The following is a 12,500-nucleotide window of genomic DNA, read 5'->3' on the forward strand; positions in this document are numbered from 1 at the left end:
AACATACTAAATATATATAAAAAAACAAACAAACAAACATAACACTATCAGTAATACTATATATATATATTATATATCACAACTAATATCTATCACTATAAATTATCAATATTAAACAGTCTAAATATCAATACATCTCAAAAAATAATAAAATAAATCAATGTATAAAATATATATATAAATATCCTTCAATATAATAATAAATAAATAAATATTTATAATAAATATTATAACAAAATAACAACAACATTAAAAAAATATATAAATACTATAAAATATATAAAAATCTATGTCTATACAAGAATAAATATGAAAAAAAATAAAAATATCAATAAATATTAATCAATAAAAATATTTAACAAAAAAAATAAACCTATATCAATAAAAATAAATATCTCACTATAAAGAAATATATCTATTAATAAAAATAAAAATAACTCAACCATAAAATAATATATTTCATAATAATTATATACCATATATATATATATCATAAAATATTAGAATAAATATCTATCTATAACACCACAACACAAATAATAACATCACAAAATATATAAAATCACATATATAAAATATACCCCATATAAAACTAATCACACACAATAACAACACACACACCACACACACTACATATATCAATAAATATTAAATATAAAATCATTCACACACACAACACATATATAAATTCTAAATATTTATCTATAATATCAAAATATAAAACAGTATATAATGAATATATAAATAAAATATAACAATATCAATTAATAAATATGTCTATAAATATATATATAAATATTAAATATATCTGTTAATAAATATATATATATAAAAATATTATATATATACACTATATATATTTATCTATATTCATATATTGAATATACACTTCACTATATTGAAAAACATAAATATCAAACTAAATAAATAAAAAAACGAACACACAAACTTTTTATATAAATATCATATAATCAATACATACCCATCTATATATATATATTAATTCTATAAAAATATATATATACACACACACACACACAACACATAAATAAATATAAATATCAAGGTATATAAATATACTATTAATAAATTATATATATATAAAAAATGTGTTGTGATGTGTGTGTGTGAGTGAGAGTGTGTTTGTGTGTGTGTGTGTGTGTGTGTGTGTGTGTGTGTGTGTGTGTGTGAGCATGCGTGAGACTGCTTCTTCATTACTGTATAATGTGTCAATGACGTTGCATTGAGTACTTAATTATGTCACTCTTGCAATCTCAAGAACTAAACGTAACTTATAATAATTTTAGTTAATGTGTCACACGCCAGGAAATGCCTAATATTATTTATATTTATGCTAGGTATCTTTGTTAAGTTTAGTTCTTGAAACTACCAGTGACATAATTAAGTATCCACTGCAACGTCATTAACACACACAGTAATGAAGAAGCAGCATCCGTGACGTCACTGAAAAGTCCTGTCAGTCTGTGATGTCACGAGTGACGTCACAGAATCCTCAAGGTCCCGTACCTTCCTTTATTTTTATCATTACCTTCATCGTCATTGCCTTTATTACCTTTCTTTATTATTAGGAAAGGAGTGGAAGCGGAGCTCGGGGTGCGTGTCCTTGGTGGCGTTGCAGCCCCGGGCCCTGCACACGGACCCTCGGGGCATTTCGTCGTCTCCCTGAAGGGCGAAAGTAGGCCTATAATTTGGTGCTTTCGAAGGAGGAGGCTCGGGGCGCCTCGGCCGCGTCCGATTCCCTCCACGACTTCCTCTTCCAGACTAAATTACACTCTCTGCTTTACTGTTCAACATTGCATGGTGGTTTCCGTGGCTCTTTCGTGCATGGCGAAGGCACCTGCGTTTCTTTCACCGACTGACACATCGCGACACGAACGTTTGTGCTTGAAAAGTAGTTTCGCACACGTTACACACACGTCATGGACAACACGAAGGCACACACTTACAGGAACACTAACGCCATAACGAAAAGTGAGAGGCTCGCTCTGCGCATGCGCACCGACGCTTGCGGCGCCCTCGGCCAGATGGCGCTGCCCTCCAAACGCCTCTTATTGCTTTAAACTGGCTAAGTAATTGATAACCTTGGATTGTTTTACGTGGGATCTTTAAGATATTGTACTAGCTTTGGGATGATATAGAAAGTAGATATATTGTGTCAACCAGTTACCTGTAATTGAGAGATTTTCACAAGTATGTTATCAGAGAAAACCAAAATATTTTAGGGGTAACTTAGATATGGAATTGAAACACTTTTCCTGAGCAGAAAGATGGGAAAGCTTCTATTTTTACTAATAAAAAAGTCATCCAGCCAGTGTGAATGCGCGCCATCTATTGACAGAGCCGCAAACTAAAAGTTGGAAGTGGCGTAGCGCGGCTTTCGAATTATACTATACTTGCATTATATATAGTGCTTTTGGAAATTTTAAGATTGATCCTTCTGCTAAAATAAATTAGCAGTTCGAAACAATTTTACATCTCTTTATAAAATATTATGAGTAGTAATTTTATGACTATTCCATGCTAACAAGACTATATATCAAATGCTCTACGCACATGATCACATTTATAAATTCACATGTTAGTAATATACTTCAGGTCAGTGTATCATTAATTACCAAATATATAATTTTGAGATGACAGTTACAATGAAAAAGTTTATTTTTGCTATATTTCTTTTCTTTTCTTCTTTTTTAAAAATTATTTCACAAATATTATTTTGTGTTTGTGCTTATGCTTGTACACTAATTTAAGAGTCTGTACACAAATACATAACTAAGAAGAGTAAAAATAAGGTGTACACAATATTCTTTTATTTGCAGCAAAGCAAATACTGTCTTGCAAAGGAATTAAACAAAACAAAGGAAAATAAATAACATATTATTCAATTGCATGCAAAAGCACAAACCATAAAAATCAGGCAAACAAAACATGCAATCATATATTAAATAGAAAACAAAACACAGGAAATTGTAATGAAAAACACATAATATGCATGCTGATTTGGCAAAAGTTTAGCAAAAAATGTTAATTTGTAACAAAACAAATACTGTATTGTAAAGAACATCACCAAAAAATAAAAGGATTAACATAATATAATCTAATTACATGCAAGAAATAAGTTGTAAAAATCATAAAATAGCAAACATAAAACAGAGAAATAATTCAACAATAAACAAATCAATTTCAAAACTACTAAAGAAGCAGTCAGAACATGCCAAAAAAACACAAAATGATATTAGAACAAAGGGAAATCATAAAATAAAAATAATCAACAAAACAAAACTCTTAGGAATGGACATCACAAATGCGAACATGCTAATATGTCAAATTAACCCATTCACGACAGGGGCATTCTAGCCTTGAATGTCACAATGCCGGGGCTTTCGAATTATTAGGCCTAAATCAATTAAATGGCTGGCACAATACTGTGCCGCCCGGCCACTGGGCTTTTGAATGAGCGGTACAGTACTGTACCACCCGTCCAGAGAGGGTTAAGGAAACAAATGCAAAACTTAAACTCAAATAATATAATGAAGATGATATACATAACAAATAAAAAGCACACTGCCATGCAATAAAAAACCCCTCTCCCCCAGCAAAAAAAAAACATATCACCCCCGCGCCCCCGCCCCCCCCCCCCCCTCTCACCCATACAAATATAACAAATCTTCTCTATAAAACAATGCATAGTAAAACTTTCATCCCCCCCCCCCTTAAATCACTGAAAACTGAAAAATACATACATTTATCGATGTCAAAGTCCCAATTTGTCCTGAAAGCATTAACAAAAATATCATAGACATTAATTTACTGGTGTCTCACTTTACCTAACTTTCAATTTTTTTGCTTACATTCTATTGATTTTCTCTTTTTGATCAATTTTTGATTGAAAAATCGTGCAAAATAATATAGTCGCATTTTTATAGAATTTTCTGTGATGAGGTCCTCAGCAACCTTACATATACCAGTATTTATTGGATTTTTACTTTTTATGATATTAGTTATCTTTGCTTTAATGTCTGATTCATGAAATAAGCTGTCAATATATTGTTTAAATATATCTTCAAGCGCAGTAACAAATTCTATAAGATGATTACTTGCATATTACAAATACCTAATTGATTCAGAGTCCTTGTGACATAAAAATGTTTGATCTGATCTTACTGGCATATTATGTACCCTCTCTTCTGTAACTGAATTACATTTGTTACATATGTGACTCTAATTTTTGACAAATATAACCTGATATATACATTACTACATTCTCCTCAGTCTGAATAGAAGTATAATAATTATGTTACTTATGTAATCATCATTCTGACAGTAGGGATCAAACATTGAAAAATATACAGAAATGGTCTCATCTTTCCCTACAGAAATGTTTTCATCCTTATCTTTGGGCAAATATGGGCACTGGTTCAGACTGCTGTTGCATGTTCATACTTAGGGGGTATGTATGAAAGAAGAGAAAAAATATGCAAGGGGATCTGATGGTGTGTTTATTTGTTTCTATCACTTTTTCTCTTTAAGACAGGTTTTCCAAATCAATCTTGTTATGCAATCTTCAACTTATCATTTAGATTTTCTTTCAAGATTTCCATTATTGTATTTGCATCACTTGTGCAATTACCTTTTACAGAATTTAGCATAATATTATTTGAAATGATGCCATTGACTATTTTTACAAATTGTTTTGCTGTTGGTGTATCATTGTTCCCCCCTGCATTCCTAACACTACTAAAAAAGTTTTCTAATGCATGCTGGTTTAACCTGTTTGTCAGCAAATACTTTAAATTATAATTAATATCTACATCCTGCCACAATTAAGTTGCTATCCTGCAATATATGGAATGAATGTGCTCTTCTAAAAAATTCAAACATATTTCTGAATGTTTGAGATTTTCTAATTGACCATTATCTGAACTAAATGCACATCTCCTGCTCTTATAATGACTGATACGATTACTAATGAAAATGTCAAACTAACAATCAATTTCATTCTAGGAATTTGCTGTATACTTTCTATCTTCAGGGAGAGCACCTAATTCAGCATATGTGTTTATTCCAGCAGCAACAGTGTGACTCAAAACTTCTGCAGCTAAACATACCATCATTCTCTCAAAAAAATTACAATAGATATGTTCAGCAATTAGTTTTGGAACTACTTTCAGGGACAATGCTGCTGTCTCTTACATAGACTTTTTCAATATATTTCCATTTAACAGTTTTTTCATTTACTATAAAGTCCTTTTTGATAAGGTTATTCCTGGACAATCATAAGAGAAATATATCTTTCCATCATTTACAACTGTAAATGGTGAAGCCAGTGAAATATTGAGTTATGAAAAAAACACTTATGTTAGTTGCATCCTGATCAGCAATAACAAATTTTGGGGTCAATCCTGTCATTAGTAATTTCATCAAACAATCAATGACCATTGTTTTCAACAGTTCTGGTTTTATGCTCTTATTAAAAAGGAAAAAGCCTAGGGTCTTTTTCCATTTTGAAGCCAGACCGTTTGGCCATGACGACCATGGCATAATTTGCTGGTTTTTCTGAGCTTCCAGTCTCCTATTTCTTCCAAACCATGAAATTTGTCATGATGGACATCATAATTAATGCCTTCTTTGATGGAAATGGCATAAAAAATAACTCCACATACCCTTTCCTGTTGTGCCATTGCTTCTACTTTCTTTTTCAATAATCTAAATAATGATTCATTCCACCCATTGTTTAATATCAGCCTCTGAATCCAGCACCTGATAATATGTGGTGTAGGCAAAATAAATATTTGTGATAGGAAACGGTACATTCTAGAATTTCTAAAATACAAACTTGAAGCAAGACAATACTGGGACTGTATTGCCGACCCTTTGTTTTAATGGAATGCAACAGAATTTGTTTTGAAAAATTCTATTTCAAAACATTTAAAATATTTGGATGCATTTCGGATAACCGCTGATGGCAATTTGCATTTTGTGCAATCCCTTTTTACCTTTTTCAAACTTTGAACTTTACTGAGTAATCTGTGACATCTTGCTTTCAATTTTTGAATAAATCTATTAGATTTATTATCTGAACAGTAAAATATTCAATCAAAAGTTTGCTAGTAATTTATGTTTTTGATATCAATTCTTTTGCATAATTAGGATGCGAAAAAATTTAAACACCTAATACCTGGTAAAATTAAATAAACATCTAAATATTTAATTCATACTCACAAATATATAATGAGTTTTTATGTATTGTATCTTTGCTGATAAATGCTTTAATGCAACAGTATCTGTAGGACACATACAATATCCCATAGCAGGATTTATAGATAAAAGCATACATTGTTACCCCTTGATGCAATTTTCTTCATAGAAAAGTATTTAATTCACTAAACTTATTTAACCCCCTAATGTTAGGGACCCCATGACAAAATACAGTCAAGTAACTAGGAAATTTTTGTCCTTGCACAGCTGTAGTCAATTTCTACGCGTAGTCCACGGTCCGCCCTTCATTAGGCTGGATAGAGGCACAATCCATACACCCCCAACGGATTGTTGAGTGTCACACTGTACGAACCTCCATTGGGTAATATTTTTGCATGCTAGTTTTCCCACTAAGCCTCATATAAATAATATTTTGGTAATGACTGATATTTGATATTTTGGCAACGTACATTTATCTAGGGTTCAGCATAATTTGGTTAGTGATGATAAGAATGTGTCCTAAAGTGTTTCCAATAAAACTTTGTCCATAAAGGAAGAACATAACATATTACCACTGTTTTATTAATGATTACAGATAATATTTAATTGTCTAGATGATTATAAGTACATTTAAAATAAAAGGCATATACAAAGGCTCAAAGGAACTCCTCCAAATCTGGTTTTTGTGCATAATGTTACTTGTTATTTTCTTTCTAAGGTCACAGGACGGAATGAGTTTGCACGAGATAATATTCAATATAAAAAACAACTATACACAAATTTTGAAAAAATTAGGCTACTTGGAAAGTATGATTATATATCCTAATGTGAATCCTACTATAATCCTTATATTACATAGTATACAGCATTGAATACATGGGTATTAATAAGTAAACTCACAATAAGTATATAGCATGGGTTTACTTATGAGTGTGACTATATGGAATTGCTATCATCCAGCATTATGGACAGTATATTACAAGTATGGCCACTACAAAAAATACAATAAATGCCATATCACATTCCTTTTTCAATAAAACATTTTGTAAAGAACTAGAATGACTAAAATGGAACAGATACGAAGCATGAATAATAAATATATATTCTCTAATATATTTCATAAGTATTGAATAGCAATCATTATTTGTACATCATAATTGACTGATTACTTAAAAAAAAAAATCTGTCAAGATACATACCGGGATTTGTGCATCCAGTAATCGGCACATCTGCTTTCAGATCTTTAACAGGAACTTGTGGAAAAGTATCTTGAGCACCAGGTTCACTTCCAACAAGCTGATGGGTCTTGTCAGCTATGAAATACCCAAAATTAGCTGAAATATAGTATCAGTTACATATATGACTATTACAAGTTTGGCACAAATATTGAAATTGCAGCAATACATTGCAAAAGTGACAGCAATCAAAAGAACTGTTTAAGATAAAACACAATGATCATATTTTTCATATAATAGGTGTTAAGTTTACAGACTATGTTAAGAACTGCATATTTATTCAAGTAAAGAAATGATTCATAAGCAAGCTATCAATACCTGGAATTGCATATCGGAGAATATATATTTATATCATTCACACCTCATAAGCAATCCATTTTACTAAATGACAAATCATATAGCAAATTGTTATATGTTACTATGTATTCAATATAAACAAACATTGTATTGATTCATATATAGTTATAATATTAGCCAACCTTATTAATTAAAACACAGTAACTTACTAAATCTAGGGTCATCTTCCTGGGAAGACGTAGGGGCAGAAAAACGCAGGTCTCCCACTGGAAAGATATCTAGTTTGGAATCAAGCAGGTGCGACAAGATTTTGATAAGTAGTTTTATGTAAATTGTTGATTTGATGTTTTAGTTTTATGTATTAGCACTTTATATGTTATGATATCATTATGTATATGTCATTAATTTATGTAGAAAAATAGATAACATAGAATATGCGTGCATGACAGTATAAAGCAGTCACATGAATATACCTAAATCAGTTGTAGATTCATCTGGGCCATGCAAAATGTCACTGGGTCTTACATCAGGATTACAATCAATATTAAGGTTACCCTCAAAGTTTGTGTTATATGAATCTGAAACAAAAAATGAGTAATTATTAAAACAATTACATTATATTTATCCACTTAAAACAACCCCTAGTAATGTTTATATTCAAATTACAGCATAACACATCAAGTTATATATAACCTACTGACATTATAATTACTGCTCCAGTAATAACACTAATAAATAAGTACAAATAGAAATGTGCACTGACACTGTACCTGTGGCAGATTGATCAAAGTTTTCTTCAAATCTTGCAGTACTGCACTCGGAAGTGTATGCTGCTGTTGCCTCTGTATCATTTGGATTATCTGTAAAATTGAGAAATAGTTACTGGTATAACTAACATTTACTATGTACAGTACTATAAAAATGTAACATAAACAATTCATACAACAACATATTTGCATTATGACCATATCATATTCATCCACACCTGCAAGATTTTGATCTGGACATGCATGGTTATGGAGCCTTGAGGAATCTGGATTGATATAATTCTTACTGGAAAAGTGAAGACTGCAGACTTTGCAACACTTGTTTAGATATTCCTTACTTTTACCAAGAAGACTTTTTATATTGATAGCACCTATCCACTGGTGGCATCTGCAACATCAATACATATATCTATCTATCTCTATCTCTCTCTCTCTCTCTGAGAGAGAGTGAGAGAGAGAGAGAGAGAGAGAGAGAGAGAGAGAGAGAGAGAGAGAGAGAGAGAGAGAGAGAGAGAGAGAGAGAGAGAGAGAGAGAGAGATAAAAGAAAGAGAGATGAGAGAGAGAGAGAGATAAAAGAAAGAGAGATGAGAGAGAGAGAGAGATAAAAGAAAGAGAGATGAGAGAGAGAGAGAGATAAAAGAAAGAGAGATGAGAGAGAGAGAGAGATAAAAGAAAGAGAGATGAGAGAGAGAGAGAGATAAAAGAAAGAGAGATGAGAGAGAGAGAGAGATAAAAGAAAGAGAGATGAGAGAGAGAGAGAGATAAAAGAAAGAGAGAGAGAGAGATAAAAGAAAGAGAGATGAGAGAGAGAGAGAGATAAAAGAAAGAGAGATGAGAGAGAGAGAGAGATAAAAGAAAGAGAGATGAGAGAGAGAGAGAGATAAAAGAAAGAGAGATGAGAGAGAGAGAGATAAAAGAAAGAGAGATGAGAGAGATAAAAGAAAGAGAGAGAGAGAGAGATAAAAGAAAGAGAGAGAGAGAGAGAGAGAGAGAGAGAGAGAGAGAGAGAGAGAGAGAGAGAGAGAGAGAGAGAGAGAGAGAGAGAGAGAGAGAGAGAGAGAGATAAAAGAAAGAGAGATGAGAGAGAGAGAGATAAAAGAAAGAGAGATGAGAGAGATAAAAAAAAGAGAGAGAGAGAGATAAAAGAAAGAGAGATGAGAGAGAGAGAGAGAGATAGAGAGAGAGAGAGATAAAAGAAAGAGAGAGATAAAAGAAAGAGAGATGAGAGAGAGAGAGAGAGAGAGAGATAAAAGAAAGAGAGATGAGAGAGAGAGAGAGAGAGAGAGAGAGAGAGAGAGAGAGAGAGAGAGAGAGAGAGAGAGAGAGAGAGAGAGAGAGAGAGAGAGAGAGAAAAAAAAAGAAAGAGAAAGAGAGAGAGAGAGAGAAAAAAGAAAGAGAGAAAAGAGAGAGAGAGAGAAAAAAGAAAGAGAGATGAGAGAGAGAGAGAAAAAAGAAAGAGAGATGAGAGAGATAAAAGAAAGAGAGAGAGAGAGAGATAAAAGAGAGAGAGAGAGACAGAGAGAAGTACTAGGAGAGAGTAGAGAGAGAGAGAAGAGAGGGAGAGAGAGAGAAAAAGAGAGAGAGAGAGAGAGAGTGAGAAAAGAGCGAGTGAGAGAGAAGAGAGAGAGGAGGAGAGAGAGAGAGAGAGAGAGAGAGAGAGAAGAGAGCGATCGCTCTGAGCGCGCATCGCGCGATGCGACAGCGCGAGCACCCCGACAGAGAGACTGCGAGCGCGCGAGCTAACCCCGAACGATAGATGAGATCGCGCGCGAGCTAAACGAAAGCGTAGATGAAGAGCTAACAAAGAAAGAGAGAGCGCGCGATACAAAGACCGAGAGAGCGAGAGATCAAAGTAGAGATCTCTCTCGCGCTCAAAGACAGAGAGCGTGACGCGAGAGAGAGTAGATTCCCACTCCCGCGCTCCAGATCGCGCTCTGGAGGAGCTCCCCGAACGCGCGCTGAGCGCGGAGAGCGTCGCGCAGCGCGCGCGCTAGCGCGCTCGAGCACGCGAGCGCAGAGCGCTGTCGAGAGAGAGAGAGATAAAAGAAAGAGAGATGAGAGAGAGAGAGAGAGAGAGAGAGAGGGGGATTTTTAAGTTTATAACTACCACCGAAGCTATGAACATGTCACAACTATATCAAAGTTGCTGTACTTGCCTGAGACTGGCATTAAGACCCAGAATTTCTAGAATCATATGAGAATGATATGAATTGGCATGATTATTCCATATGACTAGATATTTGTAAGGTATTCATGTACATTTTTTATTTCGGAGTGACACTTCACTGACATTCAATAGAACTTTGGTCTATTTTATTTCTTATTTTTCTGTTAAAAGCTTCATATGTACTCTAGAATAGATATACTGAATCTCTTACCTTTCTTTATCTTTAGGAAAAACGTGGAAAGTCAGATGGGGAAAGCCATTCTTCTTCTTCTTGCAGACTACACACGGGTGGTGGTTTCGTCCGCTCATGATTAAATGTCCCGCTTTGAGATAAACAAACAGACGATGCTCTTGGAACGGGCGGCTGACGTTAACGCCATCTAGTGAGAGAGCCGCACACTAATAGGGTTCCCACTAATAGGGTATGGGGCCGATGCGGCTCTATGAGAGCTTTCCCTTCTTTCTTATATAGTCTTCGGTTACTAGTTGGTGCTTTCGAAGGAGGAGGCTCGGGGCGCCTCGGCTGCGTCCGATTCCCTCCACGACTTCCTCTTCCAGACTAAATTACACTCTCTGCTTTACTGTTCAACATTGCATGGTGGTTTCCGTGGCTCTTTCGTGCATGGCGAAGGCACCTGCGTTTTTTTCACCGACTGACACATCGCGACACGAACGTTTGTGCTTGAAAAGTAGTTTCGTACACGTTACAAACACAAACCCAACACGTCATGGACACAAACACGAAGGCACACTACTTACAGGAACACTAAAACCCGCCCACCATAAATCGAAAAGTGAGAGGCTCGCTCCTTGCGCATGCGCACAACCGACGCTTGGCTGGGCGCACCTCGGCAAACGGCCAGATGGCGCTGCCCTCCAAACGCCTCTTATTGCTTTAAACTGGCTAAGTAATTGATAACCTTGGATTGTTTTACGTGGGATCTTTAAGATATTGTACTAGCTTTGGGATGATATAGAAAGTAGATATATTGTGTCAACCAGTTACCTGTAATTGAGAGATTTTCACAAGTACGTTATCAGAGAAAACCAAAATATTTTAGGGGTAACTTAAACTGTGGAATCGAAATTCTTTTACTGTGCACATAAGTGTATAATTGCTTGTTTTCGAGGCCAAAATATTGGGTGGAGGGACTGCAGGGCTTCCAATATCCCTGTACAAGAGGAAGTCCCAATAAGCAGTATAACTTGATCATAGATATTGTATGTCCCTAAATAGATTAACAAATTAATGAAATTTTATGCCGTCTACATTCTCTTTATGATTATTTATGTTTCATTACCAGTTACCTTTAGGAGAGTCAACCATGAATACGATGCATACTGGGCCGCCACATGGTGAGATTCAGGTCCCTCGTAGATGTTATTGTTCATGAAATTAGTACATTCCCCACCCCCCTTCCACCCCCTTTCCTCATATGTAATATATATATATAGATATATATATAAAATATATATTATATATATATAAATATATATATATTATATAATACATATATATAATATATATATAGATATAGTGTTGTGTGTGTGGTGGTGGTGTGTGTGTGTGTGTGTGTGTGTGTGTGTGTGTGTGTGTGTGTGTGTGTGTGTGTGTGTGTGTGTAACATATACATATATATATATGTTTATATACTTATATATATATACATATATATATACATATATTATATATACATATATATATATATATATATATATATATATATATATATATACACATATGTATATAATGTATATATATATTATATATATATATATATATATAGTGATAATTATATATATATATATGCATG

At 33.8% G+C, this 12,500-nt stretch overlaps 1 protein-coding gene across 11 annotated transcripts in view; it reads right to left on the reverse strand.

Moving 5' to 3' along the window:
• LOC122256787 (uncharacterized) overlaps window positions 1-11,504 on the reverse strand; it is a 28,777-nt gene extending 17,273 nt beyond the window's left edge. The window contains exons 1-8 of one of the 11 annotated variants that reach the window (XM_043021712.2): window positions 10,898-11,454; window positions 8,737-8,906; window positions 8,522-8,611; window positions 8,225-8,329; window positions 7,961-8,029; window positions 7,419-7,532; window positions 3,765-3,793; window positions 1,574-1,683 (exon numbers count right to left, since the gene is read on the reverse strand). In XM_043021712.2, the coding sequence (XP_042877646.2) occupies window positions 1,574-1,683; window positions 3,765-3,793; window positions 7,419-7,532; window positions 7,961-8,029; window positions 8,225-8,329; window positions 8,522-8,611; window positions 8,737-8,906; window positions 10,898-10,995 (785 nt within the window). In that variant the 5' untranslated portion in view covers window positions 10,996-11,454. Of the gene's footprint in view, window positions 1-1,549; window positions 2,015-3,764; window positions 3,794-7,418; window positions 7,554-7,960; window positions 8,030-8,224; window positions 8,330-8,514; window positions 8,612-8,736; window positions 8,907-10,897 lie in introns of those variants that run through there. The other 10 variants (XM_043021713.2, XM_043021711.2, XM_043021709.2 and 7 more) reach the window with 10 other exon arrangements.
• Between the last annotated feature and the right edge of the window lie 996 nt (window positions 11,505-12,500).

Source organism: Penaeus japonicus, unplaced genomic scaffold (genome assembly GCF_977035675.1).
Source record: "Penaeus japonicus unplaced genomic scaffold, GWHDUDI00000001_assembly GWHDUDI00000019, whole genome shotgun sequence".
NCBI lineage: Eukaryota > Metazoa > Arthropoda > Malacostraca > Decapoda > Penaeidae > Penaeus > Penaeus japonicus.